Source organism: Ambystoma mexicanum, chromosome 4p (assembly GCF_040938575.1).
Source record: "Ambystoma mexicanum isolate Mex_15411 chromosome 4p, UKY_AmexF1_1, whole genome shotgun sequence".
In the NCBI taxonomy this organism is placed as follows: Eukaryota; Metazoa; Chordata; class Amphibia; order Caudata; family Ambystomatidae; genus Ambystoma; species Ambystoma mexicanum.
In genome coordinates this window covers 192525900-192551751 of record NC_090927.1, presented here as the reverse complement: position 1 = coordinate 192551751, position 25852 = coordinate 192525900, and the positions used below count along the sequence as shown (strand labels likewise).

The following is a 25852-nucleotide window of genomic DNA, read 5'->3' as shown; positions in this document are numbered from 1 at the left end:
TTCCGAAAAGGAGCACCTCCCATGGCAGACGCTTTTACTCCCACTCGCAAGTTCAGCCATTCATAGACGGTTGGCTCCCAGTTGTGGAAGGAATGCAGTTACTCTCCTCATGAGCCGAGGCCACACTCTGACACAATCCAGCAAGACGATACAGCACTACACTGCCGGGCAGCGGGCTAGCCATTTCACTCTCAGCAGATTTGTAAATGGCAGACGGGCTATTGGATCCGTCTGCTGCCACCTCAGAAACCTAAATTACTTTTAATTACCAATGGGGAAATAATGACCAGGGATGCTTCATACGTATTAGGCAAGTTAGGAAAACACCTGAGAGGGAGCAAGTGAAAAAAGAGGGAATAACCAATCTCTTTTTGCAACAAAGAGGGAGACAATGGAAAACCCATTGTGAGGAATTTGATCATCTGCACGGATGATGGGAGATCAACCCCTGAGCACTGTGTGAGGCCATTCTGCACGTAGTCCATTTGCTTCCCGCACAAAACGCCTAGTCACATGTACTCTGGGAGACACAGCCTACATGGGCCATCTTCCCCTATCATATTCAGCTGGAATGTGACAGCCCCGGGTACATCACAGCATATCCAGGAGGGGGAAGGCACACCTTCCTCCAGCCATGAGCAGCCTAATTTAAATATCAAAGGCTCCATGGATATGCATTCCTTGGCTACTCCGGTTGGTGACAGTGCATAATAACGAGATAATTGAAGCAAGCCTAGAGGAGAGGCTTGGTTGTCGGAAGAGACAACAGGAAGGGGGACTAACACCACTTTGGTATGAAATGTGTCAACTTAAAGCTCCCACCTCTCTGTATGAAAAACAGTGAATGGCCTGTCTGGGTCCAGCAGTTACAGCCGGTGTCCCTGCAGAGCAGACCCCTTTCCGAGGGAAGCCTGTGCTTTACTCAAGAGTCACAGATTGCTCAGTTAACCAGGGAGACACTTTGATCTAAAACAGATGGGAAGATAGGTGGGACTTAGGTATATGTTGCCACTCCTTGTCTGTCCTGTTGCCAAACACCTTGGTCCTGACCTCATGCATAACAGAGGATTGTTGGTGGGGACCCAGGATTGGTTCATTAAGGTAGGCTTATCCTGCACCAATCACTGGAACCCATTCGGCTTTAAAGAAGGGATGAACTCTTCACTTAGCAGATCATCTGAAGACTTCAAGAGGAGCAAGAAGAAGGACTCATTTAGACCTGAGCTAAAGGTACAGTTTACTTTACATCTTCCGCCAGTGAAGGGAGGCCAGGAGCTCCAAGAGGGAAGCAAGATCTCTCCCCTAAACATCTACCAGGGAACAGAGGGAAATACCAGACTCAGAGGAACTGTCCAGCAGCTCCAGAACCGGTACCCAGCCAGCACGCAGTGTGCCATACTAGTTTCTGCCAGCAAGCTTCCTAGGTGGGAAGTGCCAGAGAGTCTTTGGACAGAGGACAAGGTCATTGCCTGCAATCTCTCTCCTGAGCTTTGGGCCGGACACGAGTCGTGCGAAGAAGCTAGGAGGAGTGCCACATAAGCACCATCCCGCGTACATCTTTTAAGGACATTTTAAAGACAGTCCAGCCTTGAACTGCATCTGGCTGCACTGCGACTGTTGTCACGCCGCAGTCACAAGAGCCATCCGAGCCACCTCGACCAACATTCTAGATCCACTAACCAGCACAGAGACAATGATTCTTGGCCCTGAGCCGCCGTGCCAGACAGCCTGCAGACGTCGGTCCATCCTTGATTGCCAAACTGCCTTCCGCCTGGTACCCGCAGCTGTCTCCTGCCACTAACTCTGTCTCAAGGGCTGCAAAGTGCCCTGGAACCGTCTTGAGACTGTCGAGCACCAAGAACCTCTTCAGCACTAGGTACATTGTGGTTCTGCCCCCCTGGTCCTTCTACAAAGGCCCCTAGAGATGGGTACAATCCTTTGCCCCCTTGGTACTGGAACCAATTAACCTTGAACAGTAAGACTGATTACTTTACCAACTACCTTCCTGTCAGTATTCAGAGTGCACCCCTTTCCTTCGTGAAACTGCCTGTCCTCTGTGTTCCTTTACAGGATCTGTCGTATTTGTAGGTGCTAGAGCTGTCATGTTGTAACAATAATAAAGTAGATATTTCTATACCACCTTGACTGGACAGTCCCTTTTATCATTGGGTAATAATTGTATTTTCGCTGTTTTGCAACTAACCAACGATCGACGACCTTTGCAGAGATAAGCCTGCCGTTCCATCCACGTTACCAAAATTGGACAAGGAGGTCTTATAATTCACTTGTATTCCAATCTGTTCGGATCCCTTCTGGTGTACTAGAGGTGTGGGGTTCATTGATGGTTTAGAAAACGATATTCATCCCTGGGCCACTGGTGCCCCGGAAGGTGATTCGTCATACCCTTTCAGAATCGTTATTGCATAATTGCAGTAAACAAGAGTACTAAAAAAGTGACTGTGGCAGCCTGGGTTGCCTTTTTTGGTCTTTTATTTAAATATATTTCCCCCCAAGGAATATTCTTCAACTAAGACGGCCGCCAACTGGCACTTGACGTACAATCACGTCAACTTGGTTGACATGATTAAATGCTTGAGTCCCTCTAGAGCACCTGGACCGTATGGGATATCTAACTATATGTTAAAGGAAAATCCGGAACAGTGGGCCCACCTGCTCGATGTGGTGCTTCAAAACTTCCTTACTACGAAAACAAATCTGGCCTCGTGGAAAACAGCTCACGTAATCCCGATTTTAAAAACATTTTGCATTCTGACCCTTACAACTACAGACCAATAGCACTCCTTGATGTGAAGGGAAAATTATATGTGGCTCTGCTGGTAAAAAGACTCACACTATGGCTGTACTCAAGAGATCTAAATGATAGGTTTCACTCTGGCTTTTTAAGGGGACTGGGTACTGCTGCCCCCAAGATCCTGAGTTCGACCAACAAATTACATCTGCCATTTGTAGACTTTAAAAAGGCTTTTGACATTCTAAACCGAAACCGGCTGTGGGAAAAGCTGGCTGCCAAAAATTGCCCGGTGGACTTATTAGAACAAATCCAAAGCATATACACCAACACGTCTATAAGAATCCTCCTTAACACTTCTGGACTCTTAAGTGATGAAATACCTACTGGTAGAGGAGTCAAACAGGTTTGCTCCCTGGCACTTGCTCTTTATAACTTCTATATTGCCGACTTGGGAAAGTTCATGAAATCCATCTGAAGCTTCCCTCCTAAATCAATGAATATGAAAGTGACACATTTGCTGTATGCTAACGACCTTGTTTTCCTTGACTACACCGAAATAGGCCTGCAATGCCAGTTGGATCATCTCCAGAAATATGCTGAGAAGAACAATTTGGAAATGAATACACAAAAAATGAAAATCCTTACCCTACAAAAGGGGCCACAGTGCAAAAAGAACAAATTTAGATGGCATTTGAACCACGGGAAATTGCTAAAGTACCATCCTTTACTTATTTAGGAATCAAAATTTCAAAAAGCAAGGCAGAGACCCAGACATTAGAATCACTCACCGAAAAAGTAAATGCATTAGCCAGTCAAGCTTTGATCCTGAAAAGGAAATACTGTAGATATTCGCTGTTGCCCATCATCGAGTGTTATAGGTCCAAAGCTGTGCTGATCCTCACCTATGGTTCAGAGACATTGTTTATCCTTCCAGACAAATTGTGGGCTCTACTGGAAGGTGTTTTCTGGAAAAAGTCCTTGGCCTCCCACGTTCAATACCTATACAGGTACTCAGAAAGGAATAGGGGCTGGTCTCTTTGCTAATGGCAGTATGAAGGAGGAAATTGAGCTTGTTCGCCAAAATGTATGCAAAAGCGCCCTCCACCCATGATTGAGGGAATTCAGCAGGAACATTTAGATAGCGCTAATCAATCAATTACCAACTGGGTAAAATAATGTAAAATACTACTAGGGGACCTAGAAAGCTCATTGGAAGAGCAGCTGCTTACTCCAGGATTAACAAAGAAAAAACTCAGAGAACAAGCCTGGATAAAAACGATCAAAGGGGTGTACCCCCTAAAATTGCACCAACATCTAGCAGATGAATTGAGGAAACAGGGTACGGTGCAACCGTACCTAAGAAAATGCCTGGATGCAGGGTTTAGAGCCACATTTATGCGCCTTCGGCTCAACTTACGTAAGACGAGAGAAATATCATCGGTACTGAAGAGCTGAAAGAAACTCACAAACATCTGTTTACTGCCTGCCCCCTTTTTACTGAGGAAAGGTCCAGATTCTTCTTATGTTGGTCGGAGAGAAGACCTCAATGATAATTGCTATGGTGTTTTGATCTAAATGCTAGGCAGGAACACTAACCAAAGGTTTCTTGTGGCCCTTATTGAAGGCATTACGATGAAACAAGTTTGTTGTGACAACTATGGCTTTTGAAATTAATTACATTTGCTAAACGTTTCAGGTAAACTATGAATGCAAATAAAAAAATAAAAAAACATCTTGCATTTTGTCTAATGGTGTACAGGGCTGGTATTCACATTTGAATATGCTCTCCTTCTGTATCTTTCTGTGGATGTTGTATTTTATGTATGTGACCCACAGCAGTGCCATATCTTCTTACATTGGGTCGTTATCTCTGTCTGTCTATGGCAATGCCGCTCTGTCTGTCTGGTGGGTACAGCATAGCATGCTATTTCTCTTCTGTTTGTTATAGACGTGTTTTCACTTCTGGCAGGCTACCTAGCCTGGCCCAACCTGATCAGCCTTTCACACATCCTTGAGTGCTGGTTATCTTCATCCCCGCTCCTGCACATTGACTGAACAAGACCCAGCCTTATATGCCTCTCAGGGCCCCAGGCTGTTGCTAATCTTCACTTCCTCACCTGGACATTGACTGCCCATGTGCCATCCCATCAGGCTTCTCAGGGGCTCAAGTCTGCATTATTGATCAGTGTATATATGGAATGTGATTGTTTTTAATTCTGTGTTGTATTTAAAATGTTGGGTGGAGTTCAATTTTTATATTTGTTAAACGTATAGCACCTTGAAAACAGGTGGCTGACTTTCACATCCACAGATTTTGTTAATCTCTGGACCTATTTCAGAGGTCAAAATAGAGCTATAATATTTAAAACTTAAAAAGTGAATATCTTGAGCTTGGCTGATCTGATTTCCATAGTTCTTCAGTGTGCGCAGGTAACAGGTGAGAACTAGGTGCATGCTGAAGATCTCAAAAATCAAAGTGGGCAATTTTTGGATACGCATCCTGACAGCCTGTTTTTTTTCAGATGGTGGGAAACCGAAAGCAAAAAAAGTCACTTTCTTGATCCATATTTGTAACATGACAACATCCTGCAAAATAAAGCAGATGTGGCATTTTAGATGGGCTATTTTTGGTGCCACATTTGGTGACGGTTAATAGCCAAGGTTAAAAGTAGAGTGCAACTTGTTCTCCATTTCCTTTGTAAAGTGTCAAGTAACTTTAACTATAGCGTCACTACAGCACTATAATACATGGAAGGACAGAGCCTGAAAACATCAAGATGGAATTGTATCGAATGCATTATGGAAGAAAAATCTTTGAAGACTTTTGTATGTTTTGATTAAGGCGTTTTCAGGGTGAAAGGGGAATGGCAGAGAGTTTCATAAGGCAGCGCCTTGGGAATGAAGTATTCTTCCACCAAAACCTCCCTCTTCCTTGTTAAAAAAACAAAACCTTTGAAGTGTTGGACTGGCCCTTCAGCCATTCGGCCACAGGCCGATCACAATTGTCTTTGAGGTGGGCCCGGTTTAGAATCTATAAAGATGGGCCATTTTTAAACACAACTTTACATCCATATGTGTGTTTGTTTAAATTTGAACTCCTTTTTCTCTGGTGGTGTGTGGCCTGGTCTTTCTCGACAGTCACTGGCGTCTGGGTGTAGCCAATCTTGATACATTATCACTATTTGATTTAAGTAAATACATGACATTATTATTGTTATTGTTTACAGATAACCTGTGTTGCTGCACTGTCTTGCTTCCAAAACAGATGCATTGCCCCTGAGCTATCCTCCCAGCCTCCTTGCATGGGCTTCTCCCCGGAGGCTGTTAACTATTCTGGAGGAGGCAAGGTGAGCATATGTTCCTGGGATGGATCGACAGGCATGTCCTGCTCATCCAGGGCAAGGAGGACCTCACGAGCAACTGGGGTGCTGCACGAGTGCTGGGTGCGGAGGTCGCTCAGGCCTAGGGCTTCGCAATCGCCATCGAGTACCTAGGTAAGGTGTTGCCCCCCCATGCGGACCATGATGCGAGGTCACAGATTTTTACAACTATTATCATTGCTGTTACATCAATTATGATAGTATTGGTATTAATAATATTGTTAATAATGTTATTAGTGTTATTGTCGCTATCAGCATAATTGTGTCTGGTGTTGCCTTTGTTGTTTTCATTATTATTGTTTCCCATGATTCTGGTAATAGTCGCATATCCAGTTAAAAAAATGTGCGCTGATTGAGGAAAATGAATGTTTCAAAGTGACATTTTTTTCTAAAGACAGTGGATGCAAAAATGAAACTCTTTTGAGCTGTGAACTTTTTGGGTCAGCGGTTGGCTGATATTCGGCAGTGGGTCTGGTAAATGCGCAAGGGCGGTATTAACTATTCGAAGATTGTACAGGGTGGTCTGTGCTATGTTTTATAGGGGAATAATTTGAATAGTCTGTGGTGCATTTGCAGTGTGTACTCAGAGTCAATGTATGTGTGTGTTTCTCAGTATTGGTGTGTCAGCGACCCGCACAAAGTCGTTTTGCCCACTGGTGGCTGAGGCACAGAACACCAGCCGATAATTCTGTATCTCTTGCAAAGGGGCAAGGGAGAAGCTGCTTAATGTCTGGCCAACATTTACATACCCACATGATCAGCAGCAGGCATACATAGTGTACAGGCCCAGCACTGGGAACGAAGGCATGCGGAAACTGTGAGAAACACCCCATGTTGTTGTGTACTCTCTATGCAACTGAAATGCGTGCACATGCCAGGCAGTGGATCTGTGCTACAAGCTGATGTGGGGCACCCAGTCTGGTGCAGACTGGTGTGTTGTATATCTTCTCAAGGGTCAGCTGAAGTATAGGGTAGGCCTTGTATGCCTAGGAGGCACACTGGATGGACCTGGACCTATCTACAGTCAAACGTTGTGTCTTATGCTTCTGTGGCCCATTATTTTATGCATGTCAAAATATTCCACCTTTTGCTGTTACTAGAGCCTAGGTTTTCCAGTGTCTTCCTGGAATAGTTGATCTAGCAATCTCACGTGTGTCTATGTAGCACTTTTTGCCAAATGTCTCCAATTTCTAAGTGCCTTAACAGCATGCCGTCTTATTCCTAGATTGACCTTGGAGGGGTAGGCGGAGGCAACACTGGCGGGATTTTAACTTGCGATGCGCAGGCTGGCACATGTCAGCGGCGAGCTCTCCACATGCCGCACACAAATGCATGTGTGTGTTTTATCATCTATGAAGTGTGCCGTGCCCACTGACGTGCTGTGTGCTCCCTCTCGGTATGATTCCTGCAGGCGCCGCTGCTGCTGATCCGTCCACACTTGCCCTTTTCTTCTCCCTGGGCTCACTCTCATGTTGTGGCCGTGCGCAAGAAGGGAAATCGCGAAGTAATATTCAGCTTGAATTTATATTCACGCCTTCCACATTGTTTGGTGTACCCGTTATTCACACAGTATATCTTTTGCCCCAATCTGTATATTCGTGTTCCAATTGCCAGCGTGTTCTACCCATTGACTCAGTAAACATACTGAATGTCCCCCTTTACTTAACTGGAAAACCCACCTCATTGAAACCCTGTCACGGCTACTAACATTTTGTTTTGACATGCTGAATCAAAATGAACAATTATCCCCAAACACACTTCACAATTATAGGGTAACTCCTGCCATTCAAAGCAGAATAAACCTGATGCAATCTTAGATTCATTTGAATGCACCCCAATAATAAATAAGCACCTTGGTTGGAATGTTCTGATTAGCTGAGCCAATCAGGAAGGGGGATTCTGAGTAAATTCAGGGCACTATTTCCCTGTCGATAATCAGAGTCCTCCTTCCTTACTGGCGGGCCAAACCATAACACTTCCTCAGGGTGGCATTGGAGACGGACGGGGCACGCTTGGCGGCGCACTCAGCGTCCCTGGACGCCCCGTGGCGCTCACTCCCTTCTTCCCTTCGTGTACTAACGACGTCTCAGTCATCACATCCCCTATCTGGCTCAGTCTGCACTGGGCACCACTCCCCAAGCCTGGGCTTTTATTTAAAAAAAAAGGCTTGTGCCTTAGCCTAGCACTCCCAGACAATGGGCGCTATTAACCTTAGTACCCTCGGGTGGGGGGGGGGGGTGGGGAGGGCAGGTTTCACAGTACCCCAAACCCTCCTTAAAGGCCCTCTTTACACTCACACTCATGAAGTCATGCTTTAGGCCCCTAATCATTAGCATCCTATCCCCCGCAGACTCTAAGGCTAAATCAAAACACACCACTTATTACATTCCATTATGATCCAACTTATAGTAGTCTAGCATTCCAGTGCTGTTTAAACAAATGAACCTCATTACATTCTTGAAATAATCCGAATATATCCTAGTCACTTCTGCAATCTCAATGTCACCTGGTCTAGTAGGATCACTGTCTTTGGGGGTTATTACGACTTTGGAGGCAGCCATGGTGCTGTTAGCACCATGGTTGCCTCCAAAGTAGTGTCCGGGTCCGGGTTCTCTGAATGGTGACTTACTGGGTCATTCCAAGCTTGGAGGACCCGGTAAATCCCCATTCAGAAAACCATTCCTCATTCCCATTTGAGCCCCCATAGGGCTTAATGGGAATGGGGAGGGAGCTAATAAAGGGCCCGCAAACAGCAGGCCCGTTATTAGCTCCCTTGTCCCTTAGCGGCTCCTGCTAAGGACGGCTGGTTTTACCAGCCGGCCTTAGTGGGACCCGCTAAGGGAACTCGGAATGCGGCAGTAAGGGGTTAACGGCACCGGCATCCTTACCGGTGCTGTTAACCCCTTACCGCCGCACTCGTAATGAGGCCCTTTGTCTTCCCTCTGTTTCCCCTCTCTTGCCTCGTCGCGCCTTGAAAGACTTGTGTATAGGTGCGTTATAAATGCCATATCATATCATATTATCATATCATAAAACTAAATCTGTCACTACACGCATGTTTACACAGCCCATTTCATTCGGCAGATGCGAGTTCCGTCGGCTGTCTGGGACTTATAGCCCAGGTTTATCAAGGGGAAATTCAGAACTACAAGTCCTAGGATGCAGAAAAACCTATGACTGGACTAACATCTTCTGATTGGCATGTGGCATGTTGACATCCAGGCTTCTGTAGCCCTCCCATTGTCAATGCTCAAGCTCTGCTTACCCAGACACAGCACTTGCCCTTCAAACAAACACAGCGATCCTAGCTTGATACCGCCACGCCAATCGGAGTTTCTCACATCTGCGCAAAACACCTGGCCGTGTGGTCTGTCGTTTATGGCAACTTTCCAGATGGCTCCATGAATAATGGGAATGCCGTTTGTGAATGTATTCAGCCGTTGTGGGATCCTTGTGTATCCTGTCACCGCTTGCTGTCCTCAAATGTCGGCATGTAGGTATTTTTGACAGAATCCTCTCCTCCCCCCATTGGACTCTGCTTTTTTATATGTGAAATAGGGGATGGCCCATCCCCACTTCCATGACATCATTAAAGTCACCCCACACCCTTACTTACCTTGCTTACTTTGCTGCGGCACACTTTGCTGTGTGCCACTGACTCGCTGTGCCCCTGCAACGCCTGTTCCCTTTCACTTCCATGATTGGGAACAGGCGCCGCAGGGTCCTTTCCTTCTTTTTATTTTTGGGACCGGCTGTGCGGGACACCCCTGCAGCCCCCACTCACAATATGGTGATCAAGTGTGCAGGGGACACACTCACAGCCCCTGCCACCGAATGGGGGATTTGGTCTAACTTTTCAGCCGTTCAGTATTTTCGAACGGCCGAAATTCGGCCAAATCTCTCTTTCGGTCTTTATTATTCGGTCTTATTGGACGTTATCAGAAGCTCAGAGTCCTCATTGCAGAGGATGCTGGCATTTTGCTTCCCTTCTCACTAACCTCCTCCACAAACAGAGCTGTGGAAATCTCTGTATAGCAGCCGTTGAAGGATTTTTTTTCCCTCAAGACATCTCTTCTTGGTTCCAAATTCTTCAAAGCCTGCTTCATGAACAGAGTTTTCCTTTACTGCCCTGGGCACGCTCTTCACAGCGCAGATCAGCTTTACTGAATATCCACCAAACCCTTTAACGTCAAAAGCAAAGGAGGTAGGAGAACTGGTTTCATGCAGCAAAAACCTGGAAAATCCTCCCAGCTGCCTATGGGACATACAATCACTCTCAGTGCTAATAAGGTCAAGCTCATCTTCTTCCAGGAGGCGCAATAGGGCACCAGTGCCAAGAAAGCCCCTTGAAGGTTGAGTGTGCTATACAAATGCACCTTACACTACAATACAAGCAGGCTTGGACTGATCTATTGGGCAATAGAGCAGTGCCCGAAATGGCAGCCCATGAGTTTAGTGTGGGCCAGTTTCTTTGGCAAGAATGGGGCACTTTTTAGCCAGAGTGGGCTAGTTTCATAATTTGCTACAATAGTTTTAACCATTGTTGCTAAGCAAATATTCTTCAAATGCACTATTTTAAAGTAAATAGTTTTATATTGACTTATTTCAATAATAAATAAACTAGAACTGAAAAAGGGAGAAAGAGGGAATGAAAAAAGCTTAGACATTGGATGCAGGGGCTTCCACCAGCAAAGCAAAAACAAACAGCATCCTTAGGACCAACATAATAACTTGCATATATGGATCTTGGATTTTCGTTCAGATCATAATACCCTTAACCCAAGGAAAGTAACTCTACGGATGTGATCATTGTTTCAACGAAGCATTATAGATCGGAGGAGGAGGTCATTATCGTGTGATAATGACTTCTCCAAGTTATGGCCTGAGATTAAGCCGTGGGCTATTAGTTGGGGAGGGTGATTATCCCAAGAGATAATGACCCCACGGTTATTAGCACATAAAGATAATAGCAATGAAGTTGTGGTGGTGAAGCTAAAACGTTGCTAACAGTGATTACAGATAATTGTGAAAACGGGCTAGCAAATGAAATGTGGTTTTATTTTATAGTATTTAAAACACACGCTTGTCTGTGTAAGATAAGTATTTTATTTGTAAATGTGCTTGAACTGGAACAGTTTTGACACGAGTAGGCAATGGGTGTAACGTAAAAATAAACTGTTTTTCTATACTAAAGTGAATGCATTTTTGCATGTTTTCGCTGTCACTTTCGCGTTTAAAGTCCACTGAAAATAGATGCTAGCTGAAAGGGAGTGTCTTGTTGAAAGAAATCACGCTGGGGACCTGAACGGCTGGTTCTTGAATGCTGCTGCGTCTACTTCTGAAAAAGAATGCACGCAATGGAGTCAATATCTATAGTTACTGACTGCATTCCAACCATTCTGATTGGCTAAGAGGAGCTCAGTTACGACTTCCATGCGCTGATACAATTTGGAGACTGAGTGACTCATTGTTTCTCAAGAGCAGAAGCAGGCATGCCAGCAATGCAGCAACAGTACCCTTCCCAGAGCCCCGCGGCTCATGGAGGCTGCCCAACTGGCCTGGGAGCCTCATCCCTCAAACAACGAACTGATGCCCAGCACTTTTTCCCCTAACAGAAACAACTAATAAGTGCATGTACACATTTGAGGCAATCATTTTCTAAACTCATATCTACCAACAGTGCTTAAAATCCTTAACATAAACTGGAGGCGCTATGCAGGGAACCCTCTTCTACTAGGGAGATTTGTCATTGCAAGTATGGAGAGCTCTTAAGTGCTTTGTTTGCCCTTTGCGAATCAGTCCGATCGCTATTTATGAAACCTTCTGTAGCTTGCTCAAGCGTTACTTTTCACATCTGTGAGATGGTCTCACCTGCCCATAGTCATCTCTTGTGGCTAGGTGTACTGCATAATGTATAAGGAAAACTTACATGTCCAGTGAGCGCTGTCGAGTTGGTTCTCGCGTTGCCATTGCTTGCATGCAGAGAATGGCTTCTGTGCTTGCTGAAGCTGGAAGAGAAGATGCAGACTTGTAAGGCATTGGTCTTCTTGTGTTGCTTAACTTTAGGACACTGTGCCCTCCCCCTGGTTCCTCTAGCACCATCTCTACCTTGATTGGCCATTTACATTCAGCTGACTGCAACGATGTATTATCTCTAGAAACTTCAAGAAATCAACCACTCCCTTTCAAAAATCCAAATGCATACAAAAAAAGAATTTGGAAACATATTTGATCCCCATTAAATTCACGTTTGCACTAGCACAGAAATTGTATTGCACTGGCATATGTTTTCTGTAAAATAGAAAGACCATGTTCAAAGTATCTTATACCTGAGCTCAACTTTCTGAGAGTTTCCAGGGAAATCTTGGGGAAAGAATAACAAAATACCAGCAGGGCTTGAAAGGCAGCTACAAGACACATAACGTGATTAAGTCTTAATAAGCATATAATAAGCTCAACTATCACAGCATAACTAACTGTGGACTTAGATGTGCATAAAAATAGGGGAAACATAGGAGTAAGCGCCTGACTTATTTAATGACAAATCTCATTAAATCAAATCAAATTCTTTAATGTGATACAGGTTGAAAATAAATTCAAACTTTACACATATTTCATTTACAAACATACAAACATAGCCTACACATACAACCATATATATCAACATCAAATATTAAAACCGTTTCAAAGGATAATAAATTCATCAATGTACAATACATATTGAATTTGAAATAAAAATAAGGCAAACAAATGACTAGGCAGTTATTATTCAGATCTAATTAGGAACCTAAGCCTAATTTAGTCACTTGCCAGACATTATAAAGTGCAATGAATAGGTGCATGTTACAAGTGTTGGTACAATAATGCCAGAACGATAGTTCATGAATGGTTAATAGATCATGCACAAATTCACCCAAAATTTTTATAATCGGCTCTTTCATGGCCTGGCATTGTGTCAGAAGATGCCTAGCTGTTTCTGGGCACGATAGAGATTTACAAAGCCGACATGTGCGCTTATTAGCAGGGACATTCTTCCAAGCTCCTCTATTGCTTAGAGTAGGTAACTGTTCCAACCGGAACAGAATAATAAATCGTCGGAGTCTTCTGGTAGGGCAAAGATATAGGTAGGCCTGAGGTTTCATAAACTGATATGTTCGGTATTTCACAAAATTATATGACTTGAGACTACTCAAGTGGGAGAAATTTTCTGACCAATCCCAGAGTTCTACTTTTTTCTCAAGTGCCTTTAAAGTTTCATTTGATACACAGGTCTTTCGGAGAGTCCAGCCAATGTCGGTGAAGAATTTACTCATATCTTTAACAAAAGGTGAGGTAGTATGTTTTTTAGTTAATTCCCGCTGAATAACCGACAATAAGGGATTAGAGGAACCGCTTATCTTCAAGTAGAACCCAGCTCTTTTTTTCAATATCAAAGCTTTAAGTGAAGGTAGGCCCAATTCCAATCTTATCATAGCCATCGGTACCCCCGGGGGAAGTCCCAACATACGTCTCCAGAACTTGCCCTCGATCACTTGAAGCCACTCTAAATCAACTGTTAACAGCGACCCAATGCCATATATGACCATAGGAGCAAAGACTTGCATATAAAGATGGCGTGTCCCCCATAGCGTGAAACCACCCTGCTTGTTAGTAAAAGATGAGACTAATAATATTACTTGTAATGCACGAGTGGTCCGCCCCTGTTTACATAATGCATAATCACCTAGTGCTTCTATTTCCACTCCTAAGTATCGGTAAGAAGGGGCATATAGGATAAGATTTTTATGTACTACTAAATTTACGCGGGTTGCCCTTTTCCTGGTAAATCTAAGCACTTTAGTTTTATCCAAATTAATGGACAAACCATTGGTCTTAGCATAGACCCAAAGTATATGTACCGAGCGCCTAAGACCACCTATGGTGTTGTCTAGGACTACCAGATCATCAGCATAGGCCAAAACGGGACACAGTACATCCCCCAATTTTGGTGGCCAATTGTCCACATCTGTAAGAGCCGCAGGTATATCATAGACATATAAGTTATAAATAAGGGGTGCTGTAACACAGCCCTGCTTTACCTCCCTGTTTTGAGACACATTTCTAGTTGTATTGCCCTCTTGATTAAGTCTAAGGCGCACCGAGGTGTCATGGTGGTGTAATTTAAGATAGTATAGTAGTCCTGATGGGCATCCCATTATTTCCAACTTGATCCAGAGTCTCTCACGAGGGATGGAATCAAAGGCGGCCTTAAAATCAATAAAGAGGGCATACAACGGGGGTTGTCCTTTACTAAGCGCTCTGGTGCGTAATATGTCCATTACCAATAAATTATGAGATGTTGAGTAATCCCGTCTAAAGCCGCATTGGAATCTGCTAAGTATATTAGAATTATCAACCCAAATCTCATTAAAGACAAGAAGCCAAATCTCCAAGAACATTGAATGTGCCTGGTTTATGCACGCTTCAGCAATTCTGTGCATAAAGTGTGTGCATAGGTCGTTAGTAGTAATATAAAAGCAAGCACTGGCAAAGCCAATAGTTTGGGCATTTACTGCTGTTCTTTGCATTTTGCATTTATAGGCACCGGGGTGCAAGGAGGAGAGTGAAAAGTTTCCAAGGCGGTTGCGATTAGGGGGGCATGTGTGTAAGAGAATTTGAAGGAAGGAGATGAAGGGAGGAAACAATTGAGAGAGGGTGCCATTGATGATGAGCAAGAGGAAATATGAGCAAGAAAGGTGGCGCATTAGTGGGTAAGAAATAATGCAAGAGTGTAAGAGGAAGGATCAGAGAGGGCAGATAGTGGTGATCAGGTTGTAGAGGGAGTGGTGGGGGTAGAGAGGGCGGTAGGCTGGGTGGTGCAGAGAGAATGGTAGGGTGGGTGGGGGTGGAGGGAGTGGTAGGGTGGGTGGGGGGGTGTAGAGAGAGTGGTAGGGTGTTTGTGGGTCGAGAGAGTGGTAGGGTTGGTGTAGAGAGGGTGGTAGGGTGGATGGGAACATCAATTCTCTTGCATGCCGCTGTCTGCCATGCATTGGTAGAGATTCAGGGCCCCAATTCTAATGTTCGCCTCACCTTTCTCCCAGTGACCTCAGCCAGTGTGAGGTGTCCAGCCCATATATTGCTACTATACAGACAGGGCTATTATAGAAAGAGGATAATCTTACACTTCCCCCACAATAGCCCCACATGTATAATAGCTCTTGATAATAACTGAGTATACCCCACTATTTTTAGCACCCCCATTCCATAACAAAACCTGCTGATGCCAGCCAGCCCTAGGTCCCTCAAGACAAATGATATCCACGCCCCTTAGGCAGACAACTTGTCCTTGACTATTTGTAACTCATTCCCCACCCCCAATATCAAACTTTAATCTCACTACCTTTTGGTGCATCACCATGCACTGGTGGTCTGTGACTACAATAACCCCCTTCCCAAGCTGTGATCAGCCTAGAATATCTATGAACTCTGCATCCTGCTTTCTATAAGCGATCTCATTCCCATTAATTTCACTTGTGTAGCATTTGATGCACGCACCTTCTAAAAGTGAGAAATACCAGTCAACTTAAAATCTTGACTAGTGACTGCTTCGGGTTCTTCAAGGCTATCCCTGAGGATTACTGGCCATCGTCTAGTCTTCGGGTTCTTCAAGGCTATCCCTGAGGATTACTGGGCATTGTGTAGTCTTAGGGTTCTTCAGGTCTATCCCTGAGGATTTCTGGGCATCATCTAGTCTTTGGGTTCTTCAGGGCTATCCCTGAGGATTACTGGGCATCGTCTAGCCTTCGGGTTCTTCAAGGCTATCCCTGAGGATTACTGGGTGCCATCTAGTCTTCGGGTTCTTCAAAGCTATCCCTGAGGATTACTGGGCATCGTCTAGTCTTCGGGTTCTTCAAGGCTATCCCTGAGGAATACTGGGCGTCGTCTAGTCTTCAGGTTCTTCAACGCTATCCCTGAGGATTACTGGGCATCGTCTAGTCTTCGGGTTCTTCAAGGCTATCCCTGAGGATTACTGGGCATTGTCTATTCTTCGGGTTCTTCAAGGCTATCGCTGAGGATTACTGAGCATCGTCTAGTCTTCGGGTTCTTCAAGGCTATCCCTGAGGATTACTGGGCATCGTCTAGTCTTCGGGTTCTTCAAGGCTATCGCTGAGGATTACTGAGCATCGTCTAGTCTTCGGGTTCTTCAAGGCTATCCCTGAGGATTACTGAGCTTCGTCTAGTCTTCAGGTTCATCAAGGCTATCCCTGAGAATTACTGGGCATCGTCTAGTCTTCAGGTTCTTCAAGGCTATCCCTGAGGATTACTGGGCATCGTCTAGTCTTCAGGTTATTCAAGGCTATCCCTGAGGATTACTGGGCATCATCTAGTATATCACTAGATCTAATGAAATAGTAGCACTTCTGCATGATCTGGAGCTCTTAAACTGAAAGTAATAATGAAAAGTTAAGAACTCAATTTCTCTATTCACTATTCTTTTTTAAATTTCGTTTAATATTTCTCAGTGTTTGTTTTGCAGTCAAATAAGAATGAGGTATGTGTCTGTTTTCTGAATATCGATTTTTACTGGTCAAAAGTTTGTACAAAGGCAGGTGGAATTATCCACCTTCATATATGCTATGAGAACAGATCAGAAGACAAAGTAGCAATTGGATTAGAAATATATTCAGTATCTTTGGGGAGGGAGCAGTGTTCTTGGAATACAAAAACACAATCAGCATTTTCAAGAATACTTTCAAGCCTCTGCAAATGGAAATCATATTTTAAATAATATCCAACCCACGGTAATGTTTGGCTAGTGAATTTTTGGAAAGTTGTGTCATTTTTTCTAAAGCTGAATACGTCCACGGAGCTTAACTGATCAACGCCCTCTCGCCAATGTTGTCCATTTTTCCAGCAAATGATTAAAACTGCCCCCCAATCGGGCTAGACGCCTTTGCATATAGTTAATTGAAATGCCAGAATACATCTATCCGTAGAAGTGTAGCAAGGTGCAGAGAATGTTCAGCTCCAGGATGCTTCATAAAGGAAAGTGAAGTATGGACAAACAATAACCAGAGGGCAGGGGTAGGTAAGCATGCAATGAGTGCACCACCCGGGGATACTAAAGACACCACCCGGGGATACTAAAGACCCCCACTTGGTTCATCGTTTGATTTGTACCAGTCAGAGGCCGAATGATCATATTGCTAAACCACAGTTACTGGAAAGTGCCCACCCTGACATTGCCACAGCCCCCATTGTTGCCCATCACTCACAGGATGGTGGTCCCCGTAGGGAGTGTCCCTGGTAGTCTTTTCAGTCTGCTCTGGCTGCAGTCGTTGTGCGAGGGTCCACGGGGGCAGGGCGCTGGGCATGAGATGGGCATATTAGAAGGTAACAACAGAAGTAGCATCAGGAGAGGGGTAACGGGAGGTGCCGCACTCTTAGCTCTCAGCGTAGCACAACAAGGGGCTGACAGAGGCGCGCGGGTCACCAAACATGGAAAATCATATCCTGTCCAACAGGTGGAGAAGAAAAATGGGTTGAAGGGTGGCAAAAACTCAGCCTGCACCGAAGATGACTCGTTACATTCCACTGAGTTCCAGACTGCTAGCTCTTTGGCGGCATAGACACAAATAAAGGACTCTATCCGGCCACGGTTCCCGAGCAGTCAGACTACACAGGAAGCAGAAATGCTATCCCTAGATGGAGACGATGATACATCAAGCAACCATTTCATAGCAGTGAATTTTTCCTGCCTTATAAGCAGACCTACAGAGAAATAACTCTTATTTGGAAGCTTTTTAATGATTATAAAATACATTTTGAGAAATTTATCCTTTTTATGGATAGCGTCCTCATGTTTTCATGATAAACATTTTAATAGAGATTTATAAAATGTCTGTAATGGATTCCTTTTTTACAACAAAATCAAAATGATGCTAAAAAACGGTGCAATTATAGAAGTTATTTTATCAAAACATAACATCCTAAGTTTGGATGTGATATACCAACATAAAACTGTAAACAACTACATTTCAAGATGGCGGCTCTGTAGAAAAAGAAAACGGCTGCCAAATTCAGCACAGTAAAAAGCGCTAAAAGGGGAGTGGTTTATGGTGGAGATGGGTGAGAATGGGAGGAGAATCATATATATTTGACTTAGAGATGGGCGTTAAATGGGTGGGACACATAGCCAAACAACACAAATACATCCTCATATGTCATCTGCACTGTAAAGCGTTAGAGATCCTCATTCAAATCGCCTATTTGAAGCTCTTATGTTACAGCTCTTATTTTAATGACACTAGTTTTGGCTTAAAGGTAGCGCTTTCAGCACCACCTAATAGCGACCTAATAGCCGCAACTAAAAAGGGGGTATGAAATGTGCCTGGCATATGAGCTTGATTCACAAGGATTATCACTGGAGGAAACGAGGAGCTGCGAGGCCTGTGCGCACCACAGATTTGCACCTGCTACTAAACACCTGATGTGCAAAGTTTTAAACTAGAGCAAATCGGGAGATGCATGGAGCACCTTCAACCATCTTACAGCTAATCAGTGCCATCTGGTCCCCTCATATGCGCAAGTACATAAAAGTACATCAATGCGGCAGCCCACTCAGTCCTCCACAATTGTTTCCACATTCATTCCAGGCAAAGTAAAGCATCCATCACTGTCATTCCCAGAGCTCACATAGCACTCTGTGTTTCTTGGCCTCACAAATAAAACCCATGAAATGCATTCACAGCCCCAAATATACATTAGCAAAAGCATTTATTAAATAATGAATTATTATAACCTTTAGCCATTTGACTATCACCTCTGAGAAATGTATAATTCATCTATTTACAAGAACTCATCTTCATGTGTTGTTTGTTGTTTATAGCCCCCTTTTTTTAGGTTCCTTTTATTGCTATGTTTTTTTTCTTTTGTGGGAATTCTGGTTTGGGTACGTTAACAACCGAACAGCTATGTAACATACCATTTAACGGGCGCTAAATAGATTTTTGTTTCATTTCTGTTTGATTTTATGTCTGATTAACTACATTTTTTCAGAAACAGAACTTTGATGGAGTCATCACTACCGATTGTGTTATGTTTTATAGCCCTGATAAAGAGCTAAGCTCGAAACATGCGAAGGCTCATTCTAAGTGAACAAAAGTGATATATATCCAAGGCACATTTTTATAGAGCTCTGCAAAGAAAATATTTAATATTGGCTTATTTTTACCAGACCATTTGTGATCTATTTGCTTTAATACACCTTTCAAACAGAATGGTTTGTGTAAAATGAATAAGAGAAATTAATGTTTCCTAATCACAAGACATATTTGTGCAAACGAGGCACACATGTCACATAAAAAACTATTAGCCTTTGTTTGCAGCATTACAGCTTCTCCGGGGTCAGACGGAAGAGATGAAGACCTTGAATGATATGGGTACAGGCGGTGCACAGGTGTGGAAATAGGTTGGGTTGGACACATGCAGTTATTGTTATTATTATTATTGTATTTATTGAGCGCGGACCTAGCTTCGAGAAGCAACGGAGCGCTTTAAAGAGGTATACAACAATACAGATGCATAACAGAGCGCTTTACAGAGGTATACATCAATACAGATACACAATGGAGAACTTTACAGAGGTATACAACAATACAGAGACTGATGCTGATGGGGAGGAGGTACCATAGTCTACAGTTGGTGCTTTATATTTGCAAAGTATGTAGTCATTGAAGTGTGGCTAAACTGCGAAATGCCAGCTTTGATGACAATGTAATGTAATGGGTTATTGATAACGCGCTTAATACCCAAGGGTTTCTAAGCGCGGACCCGGGGATCGAACCTGTGTTGTTCAGCGTCATCTTGCTTTCAAGGCGAGCGCGTTGCCCCTGAGCTATCCTCCCAAGACTATTGGATCTGTGGCAAGGGAATGCAAAGCAGGCCTCTACCACTTCATGATCATGCCTAGTATCACACAGGATTCGAAGTGATAGTCCAAAACACAGTTTTCCCTCCCATGCCAAATGTGGCCCTTCCTCTTAATCCCATCCCCATCCACCTCCTCGAGAGAAACAACACACTTCGTCATGAGCTGCCATCTTGCAAAATGTTTCTGATGGGATCCTCCCGCTGTGGTATTACTCGGGCCTGCACTGGAAATGTATAAGAAACAAAAGATGGACATTTGAGGAATTCAATGGCTCTGGCTTTATGTGTTACCAACACCTGTGAGAGAGTTACTTCTTGGCTGTCCCTCATCATTTACATTGACAGCCCTTGAACCCCTTGCCAGGGGTGTTGCTAGGTCTAGAAAAGATCTGGGGCTAATGGCGGGGCTGTCAGGACTCAAGGCTAGCTAACCTTTTGGCTGTAGCCCCTGATCTTCTATCCGGGGCTACAATCAAAAGACCCGGGGCTATAAACCCGCAGTCCCCCCTAGCGACGCCTCTGCCCCTTGCACACCGTTCTGTGTAGGAAGGTTGAACAGTAGTACGGGGTAACTCGTTTGTGGTTCAATGTATTTTTCAGTAGGTCAAGGCACGGGTTGGTCTACAGGAACTAGACGAACAACCATCAAATAATCAGGAGTAACTGTAGCACAGTGTCGGGGATGTAACAATACAAAGTGGGGTTCCTAACACCTGGGTATGATATCAATATACATAAAGCCTCAATCCTAATCTTTGAGCCGACCCACACACTCTTAGACTTTTTGCTTGAAGAGCTGCTGTGCTCGCACGTGTGTGTGTATGTTCAGATGCCTGCGGGTAGTTATCAAAGATAGCACACGTATTTTTTCACTGGCCAAAATGTCCTCTTGAATAAATATCTGCACTATTTGGACTGCGAAATATTACTCTTCAGAGACCTCTGTGGTTGTGCCAGATGCTATCTAGATGTTTGCCAGCCAGTATCTCCCATTCAGTCAGTCATTGCATTGGCCTCCAGCACCATATCGCCTTATGGCGGTCTGTAGACTTTGACCAAAACAAAATGTTAGAAGCAGGTTGGAGTGAATGCATTGCTCTGTCACTGCTCTTTTGTGTCTCACCTTTGTGCTCTATCCTCCTCGATATTGTTTATTTTCTTTCTAAGGCCCCTAGAGTGAAGTAAGTACTAACCCAACACATGTTAATCGCCTGACATTTGAAAAGCACACACCTGTATTGGAATCCAGCTAGTTTGCTACTTTTCTCAAGCGGCCTCGCCCTGATTTGCCCCTCGGCTCAAAAGCACATTTCCTCTGAACGATAATTGAAGTTTAAGCATTTCACCAACGTAATTCAGACGTAGAGTGAATTCCACAACATCTCCCTAGACATTTCGGTTTAAAAGAACATTCTGGGGTCACCCTGGAGTCATGGTAACTGCCTTGCCATGGAGCCACCAAAGCTGATGGAGAGGATGGCTGTCTTTTTGGCTTCTGTACCCTTATCCCACTGCACATGGCATGAGCCTCGCGGTGTGGCTGTAGTAGGCCATCTTGGATTGCTGTGTCTTGACATGCACAGTCAACATACACCATCAACTCAGGCAGGGGCTTGCTAGATGCAATACCTCTTCAAGAGGGTCTAGTATACCCACACCTCTCAACCTTTTAGGCCTCAATGCGGATGAAAGTAGACGATTTTGTTTTGGAGGGGTGTGAGAGCCCATCGAATTATATGGTCAACAAGGAGCTTTGCGGGTGACTGAACTATTTCCATGGTGGGTGACACCCACCTAAAGCGTGTGAGTTGAGAGCTATGCATGCCAACATTACTTGAGGAATGAAAGATGTGAGTCCAGAAATGCCAGCAATGTAACAGAGATCTCAACTGGGCCATGCCACACAGATAGTGATTGGGAAGGGAGGCTGACGAACAGGAGACAATCTGGTCCTTCCGGCTTCTTGAGTTTGAATCCCATGGCAGAGCTGACTCATCCCTGCATCCTTCAAAGGTTGATCCATTGAGTAGTAATAGCAGCTGCAATTATAGCAGTTAGAAGCGGTCAGAACGTGAAGGGAATACAATACAAGCACACATAATATTATTATCATGAATGGGGCAGGAAAGGTGGAGTGCAAAAGTGAATGCTAGCACTCTAAGGAACATACAAGGCTTGGGAGGATAGCTCAGGAGCAACACGCTCGCCTTGGAAGCAAGACGACACAGAGCAATGCAGGTTCAATCCCCGGGACCGCGCATAGAAACCTCTGGGTATTAAGCGCTTTATAACTACCCAATCACATCACATCATATCATGCCATGCACTGTGCTGCCCTACCAGGTTCCTTGGCTGTATACCTGCAATGGTTGGGCATTATCTTTGGAGCCATACACATGAGAAAGTACTTGGCAATGTGTGATCTGTTCTGCCCCTCCACCGGCACCTGGCACATCAGAGGCCTCCTGCGTGCTCTACACACATCTGCATCACCTTTGGGTGTTCAAGCGCTGATGCAATTCGTGCACTACCTTGCTAAAGCTTTTGCAGTCCAGCTTAGAGCTGCTGACCTGCTGTATTAACATCAGGAGTGTAGTATATGGGGGTTTCTAAGGATGTTTTAGGCCTGTAAGAGAAGGGCTGCTTTCCTCCCCTTTGAGAAAAAGTGCTGACCTTCAAGACTTTGGATGCAGTTATCTGGTCCCCTGAAAACCACACACTGTTATCTGGTCTCTATATTATATTATTATTATTATTATTTATATTATTATTGTTATATTATGTATTGAACATGCACCTAACTACGGGAAGAAACAGAGCGCTTTACAAATCATAGGGTGAAGGAAGCAGAGAATCAAGGGATCGGGGAGGGGAAGGGCAGGCAATTAGGTAGCAAGGGATCTACGAACAACCAGGGGAGGAAACCGTGGGGAGCAGATCGCCCACGGCTAGGTGGCCAGTGCAGGGTGTGTGGATCTAGGCAATTGAAGTACTAACCAATGATAATGGAGGAAGCAGTGGGGAGCAGATCACCCACGGCTAGGTGGGAAGTGCAGGGTGTGTTGATCTAGGCAATTGAAGTACTAACCAATGATAATGGAGGAAGCAGTGGGGAGCAGATCACCCACGGCTAGGTGGGAAGTGCAGGGTGTGTTGATCTAGGCAATTGAAGTACTAACCAATGATAATGGAGGAAGCAGTGGGGAGCAGATCACCCACGGCTAGGTGGGCAGTGTAGGGTGTGTGGATCTAGGCAATTGAAGTACTAACCAATGATAATGGAGGAAGCAGTGGGGAGCAGATCACCCACGGCTAGGTGGGCAGTGTAGGGTGTGTGGATCTAGGCAATTGAAGTACTAACCAATGATAATGGAGGAAGCAGTGGGGAGCAGATCGCCCACGGCTAGGTGGCCAGTGCAGGGTGTGTGGATCTAGGCAATTGAAGTACTAACCAATGATAATGGAGGAAACAGTGGGGAGCAGATCGCCCACGGCTAGGTGGCAAGTGCAGGGTGTGTGGATCTAGGCAATTGAAGTACTAACCAATGATAATGGAGGAAGCAGTGGGGAGCAGATCACCCACGGCTAGGTGGGCAGTGTAGGGTGTGTGGATCTAGGCAATTGAAGTACTAACCAATGATAATGGAGGAAGCAGTGGGGAGCAGATCGCCCACGGCTAGGTGGCCAGTGCAGGGTGTGTGGATCTAGGCAATTGAAGTACTAACCAATGATAATGGAGGAAGCAGTGGGGAGCAGATCGCCCACGGCTAGGTGGGCAGTGCAGGGTGTGTGCATCTAGGCAATTGAAAACATCTAGGCAATTGAAGTACTAACCAATGATAATGGCCAAATAACGTTCTTTGAAATTCACCATTCTCTGGCAGTGTTCTCAACAACAAACTGGTGGTGAGGGGCGAACACCTAAACTCCCCAGTGAAGCTGTTTTATGTGTATCCAAAGGCTAATGGGGTCAGCCGCTGTCAGATGGGAACAGATACTTTACTTGTCAATCGAGAAGGTGAAGGGAATTGCGGATTCTGGTTTCGTTTTCATATACGGCGGGACCATTTTATTGCATTTTGGGTACAATAGGTCCACAGGTGCCCGAGCAACTGCAGTCAATGTACGCTGTGTGGAGAATAAATAGTTCAATTAATACGGTACATCTAAACACTGACAGTAGAAATAGAAAACGGCAACAGACAATGTGAGGAGGGCCATTATGAATTTACAAAGTAGCCAAGAAACCATTCAGATTCCTATGCGTTTAACGGGTCTAGGGGAACATTTCCCCTGGAAAAAACCGCCAGGTAGGCGATTCCTTTCCCCGTCACTCTAAATCCCTTCCCCCACATGCTCTAGGACATATTCTAGGACGAGTATAATTACTATTCTAACTCCAGCCCTAGAATATTTGGAGAAAGCGCTTGATCTTGATACATATGTACTCAACCAGCAGCCGGCAGGCGCAAGCCGGCATCTGCACGAAGGCGTGCACAAAGGCAGATCCCTTGTCTTAGCCTGTCTGTGCTTGCTCACTTGCCACTTGCCTGGACCCCTGCCTGTTGCCGGATCACAAAGAAACCTGAAGCTACTGTAAGAGTGCACCCTCCTGATAGACTCTTATCCCACTTGTGTCCTGCTCGACATTTTGACAATACCAATTTATCATTAATCCCGCTAACGGCGATATTATCAAACGTTTTGCACTAGATAAAACTGTATACTGCTGCTTGCAAGTCCTTCCTGACCTACCATAGTAACATGTTCCGCCGACCAGTACTATAACTGGCCTGCACACCTAGAAACATTGTACCTGCATCTCCCACTGGTTTAGGCTCTGCAAAACTTCGTGCTTACGTTAAATGTTGCATGTTTAATCTCCTACCTGCACCGGAGCCCGTTACTAATGCTTGCACGTTGCTACGAAAGTTGTGCTCCGCCTCCGCGCTAATTGTCTAGTGTTTACTGCATAGGTGATCCAGGCACCGACAGCCCCCACTATCATGGTCCCTTAACTCCCCATCTGTGTGCATAGACTTACCACGCACCAGCCATCTTCCTCTTTCTTTGCAAATGCCACCTATTACTCCTAACGTTATTAAATGCTTGCATCTATTACTTGAAGGCACTGCACAAGGCTGCTTGTTGCTTGTTGTTCTATCAACTGCATATGATTGTTCTACTCACCCCCAGCTTGTAACACTTTATGCTTGGAAGTTTTGGTATACTACTAAGCGGCCAGTACACTCTAGGTATGCTGTATGCGAACAGTTATAGCCCACGTTATTAAACTGTATGATGCATCTTGCTCCCCGCGTTGAGCACTGCCATAACATAGGACAAATAGCCTTTCTGTGCTTACTTAGTCCATAGTTTCATTCCCAAACCTGGGTGAGCCTGTGCTGCTTCTCAGCCGAGTGTGCACATGTACACATTATGTTGCTACACCACTAGTAACCAGGCTCGCTGCCACGCTTGTCTAGCTTAGCCTTACTTCAAGACACAAACTGATTATATTGACCACTGTGCGCGGCCTTTGCTCTCCTCGCTTGCCCTGCTGTACCTCGCTGTACCACTACAGTCCCGTCTGCTTGAGCCCCAATCTAATTCAAAGCATCAGGGTGCTCCCACCTTCACCTACTGTGTGACCTATCTTGCAGGTATCTTACACCTAAGGTCCCAGCGCTACCATCATGCTCGGTAGTGCGCTCCATATACTGTACTACACTCTGGCCTTACAGGCTGCCTCAGTTGCTCAGATACTCACTGTGATAACTTTCCCCCCATGGGCGAAACTCATTCAGCC

At 44.8% G+C, this 25852-nt stretch overlaps 1 protein-coding gene across 1 annotated transcript in view; it reads right to left on the bottom strand.

Moving 5' to 3' along the window:
• The window catches only part of LOC138453129 (uncharacterized), a 411581-nt gene that overhangs the window by 216582 nt on the left and 169147 nt on the right, over positions 1–25852 (bottom strand). Inside the window, exon 3 of the mRNA XM_069605687.1 lies at positions 12062–12140. Within this exon, the coding sequence (XP_069461788.1) occupies positions 12062–12140 (79 nt within the window). The remainder of the gene's footprint in view (positions 1–12061; positions 12141–25852) is intronic.